This window comes from Pavona decussata, unplaced genomic scaffold, assembly GCF_977016875.1.
Source record: "Pavona decussata unplaced genomic scaffold, jaPavDecu1.1 SCAFFOLD_155, whole genome shotgun sequence".
Classification (NCBI taxonomy): Eukaryota; Metazoa; Cnidaria; class Anthozoa; order Scleractinia; family Agariciidae; genus Pavona; species Pavona decussata.
Genome location: NW_028145567.1, coordinates 2,234,932 through 2,255,782, shown reverse-complemented (window position 1 = coordinate 2,255,782; position 20,851 = coordinate 2,234,932). Strand labels below are relative to the sequence as shown.

The 20,851-nt window shown below is 40.7% G+C and overlaps 1 protein-coding gene across 4 annotated transcripts; it reads right to left on the bottom strand.

The window, feature by feature from the left end:
- Positions 1 to 1,547: 1,547 nt before the first annotated feature.
- Positions 1,548 to 14,083, bottom strand: LOC146465824 (histamine H2 receptor-like). Of its 4 annotated transcripts, none has more exons than XM_085128274.1 (4): positions 13,944 to 14,083; positions 6,011 to 6,365; positions 3,058 to 3,159; positions 1,548 to 2,577 (listed from the first exon to the last, which is right to left on the bottom strand). In XM_085128274.1, exons 2-4 carry the CDS (start codon positions 6,301 to 6,303, stop codon positions 1,851 to 1,853), a joined length of 1,122 nt encoding a protein of 373 aa, XP_084984400.1. In that variant the 5' UTR covers positions 6,304 to 6,365; positions 13,944 to 14,083; the 3' UTR covers positions 1,548 to 1,850. The 4 variants fall into 4 exon arrangements, with proteins under 4 accessions (XP_084984400.1, XP_084984403.1, XP_084984402.1 ...); XM_085128277.1 differs by lacking the exon at positions 13,944 to 14,083 and adding an exon at positions 10,900 to 11,296; XM_085128276.1 differs by lacking the exon at positions 13,944 to 14,083 and adding an exon at positions 9,402 to 9,426.
- Between the last annotated feature and the right edge of the window lie 6,768 nt (positions 14,084 to 20,851).

Below are 20,851 nucleotides of genomic sequence, written 5' to 3'. Positions count from 1 at the left end.
AAAAAGCGAGCCGTACAGGGATTTATGGTCGTCAACAAGGACCGAAGAATTCCACCTCCTCCGTCCCCCTAATCTCAGGTGCTTAAATCTTTCGTTCGGACTATAAGCCCTGGACTGTCCAACTCAGCTGTTTCAAGCTTTCATCTTTTAAAAGGACGGTGCCTACTTTTGTTACTGCGCATACGTTCTGCGCATCTCGAAATACTCGGGTTTCCTATGGGTGGTGCCTACTAATACAGGGATATTTTCGCGCGGTTTGAAACTATGAAGAAAAAGCAGAACTTAGCAAGTGCTTTTGGTATCCAAAAAGAAAATTGGGGGTTACCATGCATTTTTCAGAGATAATAAAGCTTCAATTTGGAAATAAACGCCATATATAGCTTTGTCTTTTACTGCTTTTTAGAACAATTGTCCCTTAATTATCTCTGAAAAATGCGTGGTTACCCGCAGTTTTCTTTTTGGATTTCAATAGCCCTTGCTAAGATCTGCTTTCTCCGCATAGTCATAAGCTGCGTAAAAATACTTCGGTATTAGCACGCACCTTCCTTGAAACAATCTGTCTTTATTGTCAAACCTAAGCGATATTTCCCTGATGAGTCCCCCAAACGCCTTACTCCCCGAAAATAAGCTCCTGAAAATATCCTTTGAATGATTATTAGCCCAAGGGAAGGAAAAATATTCTCAGAGTCTCCGACTCCTTCTGTCCAACTTACACAAAGTAGGAACACTAAACGACGGTTATCCGACGACTAAAAAGTAAGCATCCAATATGAAGCTGATTACGTCGCCATTTTGAGCGCCGCGAACGAGGTCCTTTATGATTTTTAGGAAACAAAACTCGCGGGCTCATTCAAAGACTTAATTAACTTCCTCAGTTTTCTGGTAAAATGAGGATCTGACATTGCTTTTTATGTAGTAAATATTCTGCTATAAGTATTTCTTCTTTCTGGCTATTTTACATAGTCATATTTCTCTCAATTTTTGTATGGCTTCAGTAAAGACTGCCCCTGCGAACAGAGGTCCCTTGGTTACCCTGTGTGCCGGCATGTGAATACGTAAACCCTGTACACATCTGTGTAACTATTTGACCCGCCACCGTCCACAAACCTGGACGAGTCAATTAAAAATTCTGGTTTCTAACCAGCTGTCAACTGGTTAAACTGGCTTGCACAAGCTCGCCCAGGAATTGGCCGGGAAATAGGAGCCAATGGGATTTTGTTACGCAAAACATTTTCGCGCGCGAGCAGATAGCTAGATTACGTTTTGGCGAGAACTTCCTTTGAAACTTTGGAGGAGAGTTGTTGAAGTGGCGCACTAAAATGCAAGACTGGAAGTGATGATTCACATGACGTATTGTGACGTAACTCGCGCACGCACGATAGAAAATCGATCGGATGTTTGCAGGTTGCTTATTCGCCCACCGGCTCACAAGGTAACCAAGGAACCCTTGTTCGCAGAAGGTAGCGAAGACCATGTTATCATCAAGCACACCTCTTTCAGTTTTTCTTTTGTCTGTCTCTGTTTTTCATATCGCGTGAAGAGATTAGCATATCGCGGATATTTCTGGTATCAAACTCTTGTGGATCTTATAACTTTTGAGTGTGTCGATAGAATTTTAAGGTGTGAGCGTTCAAATGAAAGCTATTGTGAAGTGCTCTTTGTGAACAGTACCTTCAAGTGATACCGGAAGTTGTTTTGCAGTGTTTTGTGCGCTCGATTTCCGCCGCTCTCTGGGGTCCAGGACTTTCTTTCCGGGAGGAGCGCGGGCTCGTTTCCCCTGCTATTGAGCCTAGCTATTTCAGAGATTTTTTTTTTCAGTTTTATTTCAACCCTTCGCCAAAGAAAAGGGATTAACGTTTTGACGAAGACAGATTCTCAAAAGCTAGCCGGGACGTTGTTTGTTTCTTAGAAGGCGTCGAAGGATGCCGAACGTGAGAGTTTTGCACCACTGATTCTTCAGTATACGTGGGATATCGAGACCGACCCTCGCCATATTCTTCATCCAATGGCCCCCCGAGCTGACAACAGCCACACCACGTAGTACGCTTTGTGTGAGGGTTAAACACGTACTTGCCATTTCTGTAGCTACATCGAAAAATCAGCTTATGAAATGCGAAACGAAATTCGCGATTTCGTATAGTGTATATGACCGGGTTAATGCACGCGCTTGCGTACTGCATCCATTTGATCAGTAGTATGGCCATAGTATAGTCACAGCTATCCCTGCAGTAATAAGACACAACGTTGAGGATGAAGAACGGCCCCCAGCAGAGGATGAACGCACCAATCACAATCGACAGAGTTCGCGCCAGTTTGATCTCGATCAACACGGACCCAGTCCACTTTGCACGGTATCTGACCACGCGGTAAATGTTTCCATAAGAGAAGAGAATTATTAGCAGAGGTATAAAAAAACTGAGAGTCACAACGAACATGGCGTAGTTGAATTTTTGATATTCAAGTCGAAGTCCGGCAACGAAGGCGGAGAAAGTCCATACGGCTAGCACCGTCCAACCAGCCACTTTTGTGTTCTTCATTCGATGTTTATAAACTGTCGGGTAGACTACTGCTGCGAACCTGTATAGAAAAAAAAAACGAATGGTATTTTTTGAACGTGGGTGGTTTCGAGAAAGTGGAGCGCCAATCACTGTAATATTACCACCCGAAAGTTCTTAAAAGGTTTCCTTGGGGGTTTATTTCCCATGCAATTTTTTTTTGAAGAGTTATATAATAAGAGCGAACCCTCTTGGGTGACAGTTGGCGCACAATGAATTGGATGCTATTGGGTTTATACTATACATGCAGAAACACACCAACAGTATTAAAAATAACCGTTCTAAACAAGCGATATTTCGCTTTGTAAGAACAACCATAAGACAATTTTTGATAATCGCTATTTCTCGTTCAAAGGCACACCAAGATTACTCAGGTTAGTTTACGTTAATTGTTAACTTAACTGCTAACATACCATGCAATATTCACTGTTAATAACACTCGGACTTTCGGTATTCCCACGGTCACACACTCACAGTTTGTGTGGGACCCCTGTGATCTTACCTGTCGATACTAATAGCAGTCATGTTCCAAATCGAGGCTGTTCCACACAAGATGTCGAAGATGACGTAAGCGTCATACAAATTCCGGTTTTTCCTGCACCAGCTATAAAAAGCATAAACGTCACAATGAGGACTCGTTTACGTAATCAAGGAAGCGAAGGGTACAGAGCATTATAACATTTGTTTCTCCATTGTTTCTCAGGAAAAGATGGATTAGGATAGGTGGAATAAATTTAAGACGGTTCCTATTAATAGAAAGGAGGTTGATGACTTTTATGAGGTCTGTGCCTATGCGGAAATAGCAGAACTTAGCAAGAGCTAGTGGAATTCCAATAACACTTACTAAGATCTGCTTTTTATGCAAAGTCATAAGCCACGCAAAAAAAATTTTGTTTTAGAAGGTTCATCTCAAAATCATTCTTGACTCCAGAGCTCATCCCTATTGCGCATGGCTGCCGGTTTGACGCAGTCAAAGCCGAGGGGCTCTGGGGTCGAGAGTGATCCCAAAATGCGCAGAACGGGTGCGCAGTAGGAAAAAGAAGCACCGTCCTTCAGTAGAGGTTATAGACTAAGTGTAGTGTTACTTGATTTGCAATTGTTTTCAGTTTAAATTTTTAACGCAAGTTAGCTACGTAGATGGCTCACGATTTACTATTGTTTAGGTATTTTGTAATTGCTGTAAAGTAGTGTTTTGTAGATTGTAAGCGGCTGGAACATTCTCAATGAAAAATAAAAATTACTAAATTTCCAAAAACAGAAAAGAAAAGAAGAAATACACAGGGCATGACGCGTCAGGCTGAGTTAAATATCAAGCCAAAAGAGGGTTTTTCTCAAACGGTTTTGGGTCCTTTGCAAATGTGATCTTAATTAGTATCAAATTTGGTGAACTTTTGCTTTGAATAGAGAAAGAAAGGATAAGAGCTCTTTCTCCCCACTGGGGAGCCTGTTAACAGGCTACAACTGTAGGAGAAAATTCTACGAAAAAAGGTCATTGAGTAATGATTTCAGTGGAACTCTGTTTACTTGCAGTGTGTTTTGCAAAATGGGTTTTCAGTATTTTCAGTCTTTTTTGTTAGTTTCCGAACTGATCTAGTTAAATTCCCGAGTCAATTCCAAGAAGACTGAAATCGCGTTTTTTGTTATGACTTTTAAATCTTCCCTTTCTCTCTGGGCGACAGGGAATAAAAATGGACAACGCAAGGATTCACATCACTCAGCTGTTAGGCGAGCTGGCTTCTTGTTTGATTATTCCGGAGACAATCTTCACGATATGCGCCCGATAGCCTGCAAATACATAAGGTTCGGCTGCTTTTACAGGCGGGGAAGCCTGGGGCGAGGGGAAACGCTTGGCGCTCGATTTTCAGACAAACAACAGAAAGGACCTTTGCCCGGCTGATAAAAAAAAAAAAACAGAGCTGTGTGATATACAGGCCCAAGGTTCTGGCATTTTCAGACACCTCGCTTCCTTCAGGACGGCGTTTCTCTTACCCTGAGAGTATTGGCGTCAGCCGCTGCCCCGAAACCAAACCGAGGAGTCGTTCTGGCGAGCGAAAAATAAAATCGCGTCACCACGCGAAAAACATCAAAAAGAAAAATCTCGTTTTTGGCTCTGACGTGACTGAAATGTTGTTGTTTTAAGCGTAGGTTGCTCACGCACACATCGATAAAAGACAATTTGCGTTCATCGGCGTTTCCCTTACCCTGAGAGTATTGGCGTCAGCCGCTGCCCCGAAACCAAGCCACGACCGTGGAGCCGTTCTGGCGAGCGAAAAATAAAATCGCGTCACCACAGCTGATCCGCACATTTACGCTGCACGGCCGCTCATATGATCATCGCGAAGAAAAAACAGAAAACCCTTTGGCACTCTGGGACCGGAAGTGAATGTTGAGACCTTTAGCTTGAAAATGACTGCTGTTTTTATCTAAACTACAATCTCCAGAATTCTTCTTTTGTTATCTTGCACTTGTGGTAATACTGGGCGATTTCGTGAAAGAAAAGCATCTCCTGTCGCGCGGAGACGAAATATGTGCGAGGGAACACACAAACAACAGACGCTGTTTGTATTGCGGGAGTGGACTTTCTCTACAAAAAAACACTTAATTATACTACATATTCGCTTATTTACAAGTTTTTGCTGTCAGATTTAACAACGACCGCACGTTTTCTTTAGTTTGTATTCCAGGTATATATCGAAACCTCCACGAAATTCTGTAAACGGTGTGTTTTCATTGCTTGAGAGGACTAAGAACGTGCTTGGAAATAGAGACATGTAAACAAAAAATAGCAGGGTGATAAAGTTACTCGTGTTTTGGGATCGTGTGTCGCATAGTTAGCGTTTTCTTCTGATCTTGATCAGAATTTGTTCGTCACAATGCCCTAATTAGTGCACTCGACCAATCTAACTGTGCTTAGATAATGCACTGGTAATTATTTGCCACCTTCGGCCGAATTTCAGCGAAGCGAACAGGAGTTAATTACAATGCCTGGTTCGATGAGGTGCGATGGAGGTGTGAAACATGACATTAGGATTTAATTAATTCATGTCATGATTTCAATATTTTCAGAGAAGGAAAAATAAAAATCGTCGCGAAAAACATCAGAAAGAAAAATCTCGTTTTTGGCTCTGACGTGACTGAAATGTTGTTGTTTTTAGCGTTGGTTGCTCACGCACACATCGATAAAAATCAATTTGCGTTCATCCGGCGACGTATTTGTAAAAGGAGTTCGAAGATTTATCTTTTTTCGGCCAAAACGCCAGATAAAACTCCAACCCGTTTCTCTACCTCCTTCGCTAATCATCTAAGTCCCAAGGGGACATTTAAAACGATTTTGGATTGAGGTTTGATTTAAATTGGTTACGAGCGGGCGCAAGACATTGTTTTGCTGCGCCGGTTAATTGATTTTAGCTTCGGGGAGCCATGATAATATTATATAGCAATGAATTTTAACTTACTCTGAACTCCTAATGTACATCCAGAGCGGGATGTTGATACTACCAACCAAAATATCGGAAACCGCTAGAGATACGACGTAATAGTTGGTCAAAATCCGCAGGCGTTTGTTTGTTGCGAACGCCGCACATACAAGCCCGTTCCCGAAGATCGCGAGCAAGGCGAGTAGGAACAAGAATATTAATTCAGCCCAGAGCGAAGCATCGAGCGGTAGGTTGGTGCAACCGACACTTGCATCGGTCGAGTTTTCTGTTCCATTTGCGGTCGAGTTTTCTGTTCCATTCGTGAGACTCATCGCTGAGTGACCTCCACTTTAGAATGATTAAAACTCCATCCAAACTGGGTCCGAGACTTTGCCTGTTTGAATGAAGAATAACCTAGTTAATGATAATAAATAGTTAATCCCTGCTGGGTAATAATCAACAACATTTGATGAAAAACGGAGCAGAGTAAAGAAAAGCATTATTGAGACTCACGTAAGTCGATCAAAAAGAACATGTACATGTATCGAAGTGACAGCTTCATGATTCAGGACATTTTGTATCACATCACAGTGCGCTCCAGCTATCTGAAATTAGAGATGCGTCATCGAGGCTGGAAATATCACGAGCCAGTTCTTATCCCCGTAAAAAATCTTTCAATGGACTGTCAACTTTTGATGTCTCGAAGATTACGTTTTAGTCACCTTTCAGCGCAACTGTTTACCTGTTTTTGTCGATGAAAGAAACAAGTGTATTCAACCGTTTTACTTAGGTGGAGTAGAAAAACAAAGCTTGCTGTAAAATTGGCAGGCTATAAACAAAGGCGATTATAAGGTCTATTAATACTACCCAAAGAAAAATTGTACTGTGTCAAAGTGGTATTAAGGACCAGAAACTCCAGATTAATCTACCCGCGCATAGCTACTCGTGTTACGTGATATTTTTTCTATGAAATTAATAGCCAGAGCGTTTATTAAAATTTCGGTCGCTAGCCAGTATTTACCGTACGCCATTCGCCAATTTTCCTACTATTCAAACAGGAAATTACACGCACACTGCGGTTTGACTTGACGGCCGTCCAGAAGTCAATTAATGGCACAAACGAAACAACAAGCTGCGACTCAGTTTGAAAGTTTACCAAAGCCTGCACTACTTTTTCTGCCACTAAATTGCCAGATAAATTACTAGAAAAACGCATACCCTCACAACCTTGGAAAAAGTGAAGCTGAAGTCGTGAAGAGAAAAAATGTGGACCTGACAGAATTATTACTCGTTCCAAAGCGGGCAACAAAATTGCGGGCCTCCTCTTTGACAACTGCAGCGCAAACATTAAAATTTTAATAAAAGTCGACTATTCAATTAAAGGAACAGTCATTCAGCATTTGTATTAATTACATTTTAAATGCAACCATCTAATATATGCGCTTTGGAAAGTGGAGGAGTTCAGTTTTCGTTCAAAACGGTCGATCATGTTCCTAGCTCATGCGCGCGAAAAATGAAACTTTTGTACCCAGGCGAAGCTCGTGGAGACTAAAGGAAAAAAGCAGAAGAAGAAGAACTTTTCCTCCTTGGTACTGCACTCGCTCGACTTTGATTTAGAAAGGGACAGCTATCAGTCTTAAAAAACAGTGTTCGCTTGAATTTCTTTCAGCGGATAGAAATCACAAAAAAATATTTTCTCGGTTGGACAACTGATTCAGTTGGTCGTTTTTATACTATAGGACACATTATCCTTCTGGACGAACTTGGGCGAACATTTGTTGTTAGTCTGGTTATGCGTCTCTAGTGTAAAGACGGGTACAAGACGCATCATGCGTCGTCTGGACGAACTATCTTCATCCGTACGTCTTGAACGACACACCGAACGGAAGATTTAACGGCCTAGTTTCCGATCTGCAAATCTCGACGATAAAAAAAATTACCGGATAATGGGGAAGTAGTGAAAATTCGGTTTACCTTTGTCCGAGGATTTTTTTTCTCTGCACGGCGTAAACCTGAATAATGCGACATCAGTAGATCAAGCTTTCGACGACTACCATTTGTTTTCTCTCCATATTAGCGGAATAATCGGGTAGCAATGAACTGAGGAAAAGCTGGGTCAGTTCTAATAATTTTCAAAGTGTTGTCTTAATTCAGCGAAAACTTAAGTACCTACCCGTTCATCCTCAAAATGCTATTTAATAAACTGAAGGATAATAAATACAATGAGTTCCAACATAGGAGGATGTTGACGCAAAACCCTGAATTGTGGTTGAAAGCTATTACGTAGAGGCGGTTATTTAAAACAACTTTTCATGTCAACTGAGGGGCTTTTAGGGCAGCGTTTTGATAACAAACCTGGGAGTATGTGTACAAATTGTCAATTACGTTCGACAGGTGTCTAACTTCACATAATTAGCCGTGAATTTAAATTTAAGGACAGCCAGTACGTGCTTGCTGAAACAAAATAATGCAGTATTCATTTAAAGCGCCGGTTCAAAGTTCGGGAGGGAAATAGAAGTCGTAGAAGTTTGCCAAATAAAATATTGAAACTTCAAATAAAGGATATGACGGGAAAATCAATTAAAGACGCGCAGAGTATGCGTGCGTGTATTAATTTTTGGTTGTTGTGTTTCATACATGGCTTAATTCCGGCCCCGGTGTTAATTCCAACCGTGAAAAAACTTATCTCGAAGACGTTTTGTTTTATTTACCGTTTCCTATCAGTTCTAGGAAGTCACGACACCATAGAACAAAGAAACAAAGAATTCACGATAGTACAACAATTAAAACGAGTACGATTGAATTCTATGGCTTTCTTACGCTTGTTTTCTTTCTGTAAATCTGAGTGAGCCATTCGTCATGATCCTTAATTCAAGTTTGTAGAACTACCCTCTCAAGTTTCAGTCAACAAAGCTCAGCAGTCATATTTTTGAGCGTTTTAACTTCGCTTAAAAAGCCATAGCTAAGATATCGCTTTTGAAATGGTTAATTTCTTTGTATCGAATGGTCTTTGCGAGCATGCGAGCAGTGTGTTTATTTTTGCGAGCACGAGCAGTTGTCAATTTTTTCTTGCGAGCAGCGAGCACTTTAAAAAACTGACAGATGGCGAGCAGCGAGTTTTGCGCCAAGTAATAGCTAATAATCTGGCTGACACCTCCAAAACAGAACAATAGTTACAGGCTGAACTCAGTTGAAGAAAGACTGAAGCCAGAGGTAAGGATGTTTCAACCTTTTTGCTTTAACCAAATCATGACTGATTTATCGTTTATATATGTATAAAAAAAAACTACAAAGGAGGATTAACGAAATTTCGAGCAATTGAGCACATGTTAACGAGAATGCGAGCATGCAAGGTTGAAGAAAAGCGCAATGAGCACGCCGAAAAGGAAAAAGAAATCAGAAGAAAATTAAAGAAAGCAAATTGATTTACAATTTCCATGCGTCTTTAACGTCTCATGTATAGGTCCAATCTCGTTCCTACACCTCTCCGGTAAACCTCGACGATTACTCCAATCGAACGGAAAAGTATTTCGCTGGATAACAGTAACGAGGGCTCTGAAAATGACAGTGTCCTTGCTTTTAATTTAGGCGCCCAGTTTACCCTAATAGGCCATTTTCGAGTTAAACGTGAAAACTGCAAAGGACCGCGAACGATAATGCTACACCGTGCTGACGAGTTCCAATAAGAACGAAACAGCTGTCCACGGTTGCAGCCCTGTTTTGTCGGTTTCTGTCGGGTTGTCCGCAGTGTCTCGCAAAGTCAACTCTTTCACGTAGTATCAGCCTTGCAGTTTGTGTTACATTTTCGAGTTGCTTTGATCCTCATTATGAAAGCGAGGCTAAGTGCAAAGTTTTTATAATTAAAATTAATTTTCATTCATATGCAAGCAAAACTAATTTTCCTATCAAAAGCTTTGCACTTAGTCTCGCTTTCATGATGAGGTTCACATCCACTATTCTCTGTTCTATTGCACGTGATTCATATAATGACAAATACAAAGCCCCACGGCGCTCAGATTGAATTCACACATTTGTGTCTTCTGCTTTTTTGCGTAGTTCAAACTTTTTATCATGTATGGGTCGGGTCTTTTAAAAAACCTCTAGGGTAAGTTTTTCAGTCAGTATACATTCGACTACCGATAACTCGAACCTTCAAGGGAAATTGAAAAAAGTTCGAGTAAAAGGGAGTTTGAGTTATCGAGGGTAAAATATAATTTTATAGAAAATGACCTGAAGGGAAAAGAAAATTGGTTCGAGTTATCGGGGGTCGACTGTACTTCTCAAAAGTGCACGATTTCTTTGTTTTTCCCGGTTTTTAAGTTGGGTATACTTAAGAAAGAGGAGTGAATGAAGAATCGCTTTACTGACCAAACCTACAATTCACTCTCTCTGTATCAGGCAGATGGCGTGGTGAATTACTTCCACTCATTTTCACACCAGAAGCTCTAACGAAAACTCTCTAAAACCACTATGTTGATCCCCTTGCGGGCAAAAACAAACTGAGAAATTACGAAAAAACGGTGAAGCAAGATAAACCAAATTGGCTGCTTAATTGCTCTCACCGTCACGGTATAAAAACATTACAATTCAAAATCGTTGTGCTCCGTAAAATTCATTTCTATCAACTTTGCTGTGCTGCTTTTCATCGTTATTCTCAACTCGCTGAATATTCTATCACTAATTTAGCATGTCATTAAGGATATTCTTTTTTGTGAGCAAGGGAACGGTTTGAAATTAATTAAAATTTACATTGCTCCTTAACACCCTTCAATATCTAGCTCTTGGCGAAAACATTTATCAATTGCACAGGTAGGTATTTTAAAAAGCTTTCGCGGTAACCGTTTTAGCTCAGTAGTTCGATGAGACAACATGATTAATGAACAGAAAAGAGAAGGTTGGTTGTAGTTATAAATAAGGAAGCCACATACCCACTGCCTTCAACGACGACGAGCTTCTCTTTGGAAAACTGTTCGTGTTCGTGTAGTCATGTCTTCGTTTCCCTCCCGTTGTTCGTTAGATCTCTTCGACTCACACTTCTCGTAATCGGTAATACGGTTCTGCAGCATGTATATTTCTTCAAAGTGTGGCCATTGAATTAATCTGTGAACACGGTTGTCCAGCCGAACTTCCCTGTGGCGTTATTGTGCAGTTTTGCAAATTCAGTTCGTCGAAATTAAATGGTAGTGTTTACAAGTTTGTTTTGTCGCTTCAACTTTGTGAACACTGAAAAACAACTTTCAGCAAAAGTTCAATGCGATATACATACGATCCGCACTTGCCGGGAGCCATTAGCTGGACGATCTAAACGGTCTGATGTTGTGACAGAAAAATTCATTTGTAAGAGCTTTTGATGCCTCGTTGTCTGTATATTTTGACTACCTTTAATTGTTTGGCAATAACCACGCCTCTTCCTATTGGTTCTTTAGCATTCTGATTGAAGTTAAATTCAAGATCAAAGCGCACCTTATAAAACCGCAGATGATCATGCTAATCGTTGAGTAAGAAGAGAAAGGATGCAAAGAGCGGAAAAATTAATTTATAGCGAGCGAAATCAACTGGAAAGTGGGTATTTCCGGGAGATGCGCCGTCCCCATCAACTTGGGCTGCGGGCGATTTAAGGCAGGGAAAAATAGATTTACATATGTACTGTGTTACATGTTTTGTTTTAGGCTGCTTAAAAGAAATTTAAGTTTATGGAAGTAACAGGATATTCACTTGTCTTTTATTTCGATTCAGTTTAGAACTGACTTTGAAAATCCAACAGACCCTTAATATTTTACGGGTCTTTTAGCTTTGTTGGTCTTCCCGGAACAAGCCATTCGGCTGCCATGAATTATTTGAAATTAAAGTTTATTTTCCTAAGGTAATTCAGTAAAACGTAATATAATGCCTGTAGCAGGTAAACGTTTGACTGCAACACCGTGACAGTAAATAGAACAACTTACAAACTAAACCTGAAGCTTCAACAGGATTATAATCACGGACTCGGAAGAAACCGGCTCCCGCTGTTTCGATTGTTCAGTCGATGACAAGCTTTGCAGCATTGCCCGCAGGGTCGCGGGTTCCAATCGCGGACACCCTGCGACGAGAATATTCAAAAAAAAAATACTTCAAATTTTGTCTCCTGTGCTGCCAGATCGTTTTATGCATAGACATAGTTGTATAAGCTAAAACAGAATGGTCTGTTCGCATGCTTAACTGTTTGTAGAAATGTTTAGGATAACGGAATCAGTTTAATCCCCGAATTTACTAGCTGTTGTCACGGGTCTTACAAAATGCTAGCTGACCTTTTTTTCGCATTTTTAGCAACATATTTACCCCCTCGGAAACGAAAGGACTTAAGTTATTTTCCAATGTTACGTTAAGAAATTTTGAGTTGACATTTCGCCGAAGAAAACTTTAGATTTTCGTTACGGACTAAATCCAAATTTCAGTCAGTGCCCGCGATTAACACCACCAAAACTCCATCTTTGCGCTTAACTTTTTCATTAATCACCGCATATGCAAAGCTTGGAGAGCCAATTTAGTGATCGCAACATATCCTTAACGTCGCAAGATCAGGGGCTGCGGAGAGTTTTAGTTTTACGTGGGAGAAACTCATGCTTTTGAAGATTTCAACTTTACAAACAGAACAACGGGTTTGTCTTTTTCAGCTAACGAATGCTGGTTTTCTTTGCCATTAAACTTTACATTTAGGTAATGTTATACGAGACCTGACTTTTTAAGACTGTTTTTAACCCAACATTTCGCCGGACAACTTTTAACGCAACATTTTGTTGCGGTAACGCATTGCGCAGAAGACAGTTCAAAGACAGTTGAAGACAGTTCAAAAACTTGCAGTGTGTTGCCGCAAGAAATACGCGCGCTGTTACACGATAACAACTTTTCAGGTAACATCACCTTCAGGCTCAAAAACTCGTTCAATTCGTGCAAATGCTTCAGCCAGTCAGAGCAAGGATGCTGTCTTTTCAACCAACCATAACATAGATGAAACAGATTGTTCAATTGGATCACGCGAGCCGCACGCCCATTTTCCCGCGGTTGCCACACCGATGACGTAGCATGATCACTCATCCCATCACGTACTGTCAAAACTGAAGACAAAATCTGAATGCTTGCACGATAACCTTGACCGCGAGTTTTGTTCAGTTTGTTTACATTGTATAGAGACTAGACGACAGCTATCTCAAAACAAGTAGCACCCAACCAGACCTTTTACGCAAAATAATTTTTAAAATGTTAATGTTTAAATTCCTATGTTCCCGTGTTGGTGTCGGAGTTTTCTTTAAGTAAAGGCACATTTGTTCACTGGCTGGCACATTTTGATTTCTTGACCAGGATTCAGTTTAACTCATGGAGAGTCTTAAAAACTGTTGTTGGTTTTCCGAAAATACTATGGTTGCTATGTTATGCTGTACTTTAAACGGAATTTTTTCGTCCCTCCGAGAAAAACTCAGCGAGGAATAAGATTTCTAGTGATGTGAAAGTTTGAAGCGACATTTTGCCGAAGATTCCAGTTTTTCATCGCAATGTAGTCCGAATTTATGAGGCGGTTCTGTCGACTATTTTCTTTTCACATTGATTGCAGGAGCTGTAAATGCAATACATTTATATCTGTGGACTACAGGAAGACTGACTTATTCCATGGCAAACAGCCCTTTGTACCTCAGAGCGAAAGAGTCGATTGAATGTATGGATTGAAACGATACAAAATAAACTTCAAACATCCACTGTACTGGCAAACAATAAATTAAATTAAATTAAATTAAATAAGAAAAAAGGACTTCATCAAAACCGTGAAATCCATTTAGACCGAAGGCCCGAGTGCATTTTGTTTTGTACACCAACCTCGGCAACCTGCTACATAAACCAGAATCACTTTAGCGCGGAAACATTTTTGCTCACAATTGAGGAAAAAAGATATGATATCTTTGAACAAGAACAGTACACTAACATTTGTAAATTTTCTCACCTGTAAACGGAGTATTTTGTAGCTCAGAATTGACGGAATACGGCATGTAGTCCAAGGAAATGGATTAAGTTGTCGTGAAGCCGCACTGCAGATGAGGAGCAACGTCTGGTTTATTCAGGCAACAAACAAGTTCCTGTTTCCTCGATCGTCGTCGTCGGATTCAGTATAAAGCCTAAGTAAAGAATATTACTCGGATTATTTTATTGGAAGAAACTAAGAAAGCCATTAAAACTTTTATTCAATTTATTAGCAATATTTTCGATTGGCAGTATAGAAAAAGGTGTGGCATAACTGTATTTTGCATTGAGGCGATAAAAAATTGTCAATTTTTTCTGTTTCCGGTCTAACACTGTCTAATATTCTGCTCGTTTTCAAAGACAGAGTCTCAAAACAACACGACCTTAATAACTTGTGTTGACATATAGATGGAACTGAAACAATTGATACGATTTTCACAGACACCCACAGACCATTTGAATTGATAAATCGCGCTGTGTTATCAAAACAGAGCAAATCACATTCTACGGATTAATATAATTACAGGATCCACGGCAGCTGAATGCAATTCTGTCTGAACAAATACAAAAAGCTTCATTTGGAAGTACATGTATTGGCGCCGACTCATTCGAACGTTATCTGTAGAAGTGAAAATCTGTGTAACCGTTATACTTTCACTGACCTAGAAGCGAGCTGACGACTACTCAAAACTGGCAGCCGCCATATTGAATTTGGCAGTCAGTCAAGACCTGTTTATTTCCGCATTATTTACGTACTGAGTCAAATATCTGTTTTTTTTCTTTCTCAATGACACGCCGCTTCTTTCTTGTATGTACGCACGCTCCATTCTAATCTTTAACCCCTGCAGTTCTCCGTTCGATCATTTCGTTTTGCTTTGCCTTCCGTCTCTATACTGAATTCCTTTGACACTTATTCGCCGCAAAATAAAAAAGTAAATAACATTTTTAGGTAAAAGTTTATGAACTGATTTTGTACCGAAACATTTGGTCAGCTGAAACCCCGCACCACCCATAAAAATGGGATAACAAGTACGTGAATTTTAGGCCATAGTCGAATGATGGTAGCAAGACCGATTTTCAGTTCGCGCTCTCGAAAAACTGACCTTGATAGTTTACGTTGTGAGTTTGAAATGAACTAGAGGGCATTATGGAACAGGGACGCTCTCGTTATGCTCGCTATTTGTTGCGCACTGCCCGATATTTAACCTAGGAGCAGTTGATTTTCCTGTGGCGAAAAGGGAGAGAGAAACTTACTGCTCGCAGGGCACCCGATCTTTACTCAGCTCCTCACAATATGGATGAACACCAGAAACCGTACATGCCTGGAGGCAAATTCATGCGCATGCTTCTTGTTCCTATTTTAATGCAGGCGAATTTACAGGCACAAAAACAAACTCGAGTTAGACCTCCAGCTGAAAACAAGAATTGAAAACAAACATAAACAAAAACTAGCTTTGATTGTTAAACTGCTACCATGCACCTTAAGATTACTCTGGCTTGCGAGCAGTTCAATTGAGCTTCTGATGTCAAAGCAATTGCCAAGTGATCGCTGATATATTGCTGCCTTTACATGCAAGAAATGGACAAACAGAGTATCAAGAAGAAGTAACTGATATGCGTCTTTTTGCGACGCCACTCGGTCATCAGTCGATACGGGATCTCATTAAATTGATGCGTTTGGTTATCAGTGCCAGTCAAACTTAGTGTCTTAACGTTTAAAGCTCATCATGTTCATAGCACGGTATCTTTTACATAGCGTCTGTAACAAGTATAAATATTATTTCGCTTTTCTCAAGAGAATTAGCAGTGCCTGAAGGAAAGCTTATATGGCCGGCGCTTGACGCGGGAGGCAATACACCGCGCGCCTGACATCACACTTGCACGCATTTGGAAACCAACTTCGTTTGATTGTATTTGACAAAAAAGAAAGGGTGCTCAGAAAGGTACTAATGTTCCCTCACTATCTTTCCTCAGTAACCTTACTGTAAATAGCTTACCTTCGATCTTACGCGGAAGTTGCGGCGTTCGTTGCTTCATTTTCATATACGGCAGCTGGCATTATACTAACCATTACTAATGATAAGAGTAAGTGACAGGTGTGGTCGACAAACGTCGGGGAAAAAACACACACCCAGACGTAATTAATCCACTTTTCCGGCGTTTAAGCCAAACTGTTTTGTATTTTTTGCGAATTTAGGAACATTAGAATGTAAGTAATAGTGTGCCAATTGTTCGAACTGCTTTCACATACCAGTATATATTTCCAGCTGATGTGATGCAAATGATCATAAATGTCCGCCTCCACCGCAGATATGAGCTTGAAGGATCGAGTTGTAATTAATAAAACGTTTTTCAAAGGAGTCAGATTTACCAGCTGAAAATTAATCACAGAAAGTTCTATAGCAAGGAATCTGTTCAGTTTTACATAATGATCGCCTCACGTTGCCTTTCGTTGCCTTTATGTCAGCTGCTGTTTCACCTCTGTGCTCCAGTTGAGAACAATCTTGCTGGGACTTTGCAAATTTACTTTTCATACAATTCTAGATCAATAAGCCATACGGAAGCTTTAACTATTTGCTGCCACTCTAATCAAATATATATCTTCCCCAATTCGACACTTAGGTCCAAAACGTGGTCAGATAAACAGGTCATCTGGTGCTTGCATTGTCACCGGCCTTTGTGCGACCGCAATGCCTTTTTTGAAACCACCGGTGCGTTATTTATTACATGCGTCTTATATAAAAAGAAAACTCTATTACTTGATTAGAAAAGACGCTTAATTACTTTAAAATTCTATTTACTTAATCCTTGTAGTGATGAAATGTAAAAACTTGTCATTTTTCAACAAACGTTTGCGCTTGTTTGTAAAACATGACATCTTGGAGACAAATTGTCAGGTCGGCACAGGATATCATTAAAGTGTCAGGCTAAGTAGCTGTGTTTGATTTATCTTGAACCACGAAGGAGGTCATTGCTATCAAAAAAGAAAAACAATCTTTCATAAACTGATCGATAGCTTTCTTCCTAAGTGAAGTTCCCCAGTTCCCTTGCTGTGCCCGGCTATGACGGACCTTCAGTTGTGGTCACTGAGAAAATAGCTTTTCTCCTGGAGATTGATCAACACGCAGACAAAACGCTGAGTTTAAAACTTTTGACAATTGCTTTTTCCCTGCATGACTGCCATTTCATGGTTTTCAGGTTAGCTACAAAACGTTAATAAAAGAGACACGTGCTCACGGTCACCCGTAAAACCCGTAGTACGTATTTTTAGTTCATTCCAGTGTTGACGAAGCAGCAGGCGTTCATTATACTTTTTATAACAGAACAAAAACACGACTTTTTGGACCTAAGGTAAAATTAAATTGATTGGTGGTCTATATATAGCGGCCATCACACCGGCTCCTTCACTGCTTTATTATTAAAATTTATTATTATTAATTATTGTTTATTTATTTATTATTATTATAACCTTGAGTGAGGCTGTGAGACTTGTATTGAAAACTGCGTCCGGAATTTGGCTTTTGCCGAATGAAACCTCAGTATACGATGGTTGCCGCCTTTTTTAATTCAACTTTCAATTTTTCTCGAGCTTACATCGCGTATGTACGCTAGCGCGAGCGGCAATTGAAGTGCGATTTATCGCCGTCACTGACATCGGAGAGAAACTTAATGCAAATTTGTAGGATTTCTTACAAAACATACAGCGACATCCCACTGAGATGGCAGCTGTTTTACACCTGTTTACACGTGCGACTTGACAGTCGCAGCCTAGCCTCCCACGCAGACGTCCTTAGGGGTTCGTCACGAAACGCGTGACGAACCCCTAAGGACAACTCCTTGGGAGGCTAGTCGCAGCCCTGCGCGACAAAAAAATGCACTAAAGGACGGTGCCTCCCTGAGAACAGATGTGTTTTTGCGCAGTTTAGTTTATGACTACTATGCTGGAAAAGCATAATCTTAGCAAGAAATTTTTAAACCGAAAGAGAAAATTGGGGGTTACCGCACATTTTTCACTAAACAATTTAATAAAATAAATGACTTTATTTAAGTGTCGGATTATTTAGCACTGTAGCGCTTATTAGGGACACTATAAATCGGCGAATATTTTATACAAAGTGAGCAAAACATTCGTTAAAAATACCAACTGGTGGTAGGCAAACAAGTTGGCTATTTACAAAGCGTGGCCTTGGATTTAAAAAACGGGGAATTGTTTTCGAAATTGAAGCTTAATTATCTCTAAGAAATGCCTGTTTATCCCAATTTTCTTTCTAGATTTTGGCCCTGTGCAGACATGGTGCCAGTGCCAGAGCTCTGTGCCCGGGCACTAAAAAGGACGTTGTTCAGACTCCTTGGTGCCCAAGGAGCAATCGTGTTCTCCTTCGTCAATTTAGCGCCCGCCATTTTGTTTGCTGTATCGTTAGGAGGCATGAGGAAAAATATGGGAACTGACAAAATCTTGTTCACACCAGTGCCCGTGCCCAGGAACGGTGCCCGAGTACTACCTTTGGAGGTAGTGACCGTGCCCTGGCACGATGCCCAGATTTTTGCTCGGGCACCGACAAAAAGCTCTGTTCAGACTAGTGCCCGTGCCCGAGAACTGGGAACGGGCACCTAGTCTGAACGGAGCCTTTCTTTCTAGACAACACAGCAAAACAATAGGTTTGATGAGCAAAAACAATCGCTCTACATTTGCGATTTAAATTTTGGACAGCCCATAAACTCGCTCAGGAAGTCGAGGCAGTTCGTTAGCCCCCTTTGTAAGACCGTTCGTTGTAAGAAGAGTTTTGCTAGGAGCTTAGCATACAGTTTATGAACATTTCAGTTAATTTTTAACCTTGAGATATATTTTTAATTCTATTTTATTCACTTTTATGATTGTTAGTCAAGATGTAATTCAGCCTATGGCTGCAATGTCTGAATAAAGTATCTATTCTTATTCTTATTCCCTTCTTAATAACACTTACTTAAAACTTCTTTTCGCGCATAGTCATAAATCGCGCAAAAATTCCTTCGAATTAGTAGCCACCGTCCTCACGTAAACAAAGTTTCTCGGACTATTCCCGGATGAGTAGCAAAAGGAGGCACCATTGCATAAAAAAAATCGTGTGTAAACGGGCCTTTAGCCCATTCGCTTCCCAAGATTCAGTGTGGTATTTCTTGTCGTTTGTTTGGTTCGGTGGGCTGAATTGTGACTTTTTCCGGTTTTTCTGGGGCTGGAATAAAGACGCGGACACACCATTCAACCGTCCAAACAAATAACGAACTTAGCAACGACGACGGCGACGGCAACGACAACGCCGCAAAACAATAGGTTTAATAAGCAAAAAACAATCCGGCTCTACATTTGCGATTTAAATTTTGGTCATGTTTTTGGCACACGTTCGTGGGATGTACTTGTATGCTTCTTGAGTAGCTGTATCTTTTCGGTCTCGTGTCTGTTTTTGGACAGGGGTCTATGTTAGTGGGCCGAGATGCATGTTATACTTACATGTAAGCCAGCGGTTTTATCGGCAATGAGATACGTTATGTATGGGGAAATGCATTGTACCGAAATGAAATCATTCTCGTCTCCACGCTCCGCTCTTTTTTCAAAATGTCGGAACCCGAACTGGTAAGTATGCCAGGCTTTACCTGCCACTTTCCATGTATGTATTAAGCTGTTTATAGTAATTTAAAGGATTTTCCTGCCATACGTTTATATCCACATTTGCTTCAAAATACTAGAAAATACTAAGTCAAGCTGGCCATCCTCTATATGCGCAAAGTTGGCACGTCTTTATATTCCCAATTCTTTCAGCCTTTTTTGTTTTTTTTATCCGGAGTTAAGGTGTGATTTGTTTGTTCAGAGTTTTATTTGTTCCCAACAAGGGATTAAATGGGCCACCTGGAAGACAACCACGCTAGATACTGCATGAACTCCCAGGGAGTTCGCTACGTTTTTGGGATCGATTACAACGAGATTGTGTTAAGATTTTGCCATTTTGAACTAGCTTTTTTGTTATTGTTTTTGTTTTGGTTGTTGGAGGCAAAACCAGTCCTTACGCAGTCATGGCGTGCGAGCAACTTAAGAACCAGCACAACTCTTTACTGCATAGTGCCACTATGCAGTTAAGAGCTGTGCTGGTTCCCCGGGGGGGGGGGGTACTCCCCTATATGGGCTATCGGGGACGTGCCGCTGGATAGAGTATGGTTTTTGGCCCCTCTGTCCTGAACAGGGTATATAATTTCAAGCGAGTCTGTCCCGGACCCGTCCTAGACAGGGTATGATTGCAAAACTGTCGTCGAGTATTTGGCAATCCGAAATAAGAGACGTTAGTCTGCATTTATTTTAGTGGACAATGCTTCACGTCAATTGAGTTTCCACTTAAGGTTAACCGCTGTTAATGCGAAATTTTGGTATTTTTCACCATCACTTCTAGGAAGTGTGTTATTTTATCTGTTGTAATTGGTATTCGCGTTTCAATGCGTGGAATATCACGTCCGGTAAGTGACAGTGGGCCTTTAAATGTTATTACTATCACCAATAAACACTTGTGTAACACAAGAGCTAGATGTGTCCTCTGTCCTAAATAGGGTCTTAAAATTGAGGACATTGTCCTACACAGGGTAGGTATTTAAGGTTATTTTCGTCCTAAACAGGGTCAGGGTTTCAAACCCCCAGCGGCACCCCTACACCCAAACATGGGTCAAGTGCCCCCCCCCCCCCCCCGGGGGCTGGTTCTTAAGTCGGACTGTCCTGATCGCCGATGGATTTTACAGTTGATTTGTCGGTTTTCTTTCTGGGGACTTGTGAAATCACATCATCATCAAAGGGCACTTCATAAAGGTAAGTAGCGCTGACCACGCCTTCAAAATTCTTAAAGAAGTGTTCTTGAAGTAAACGCAGCTGCA

Coding starts and splice junctions, on each gene's coding strand:
- LOC146465824 (XM_085128274.1), bottom strand. CDS start 6,303: ATGAGTCTCACGAATGGAACAGAAAACTCGACCGCAAATGGAACAGAA. Junction 3,160..6,010: donor ATGTACATTAGGAGTTCAGA/GTAAGTTAAAAT, acceptor TGCTTTTTATAG/CTGGTGCAGGAAAAACCGGA. Junction 2,578..3,057: donor ACTGCTATTAGTATCGACAG/GTAAGATCACAG, acceptor TTTTCTATACAG/GTTCGCAGCAGTAGTCTACC.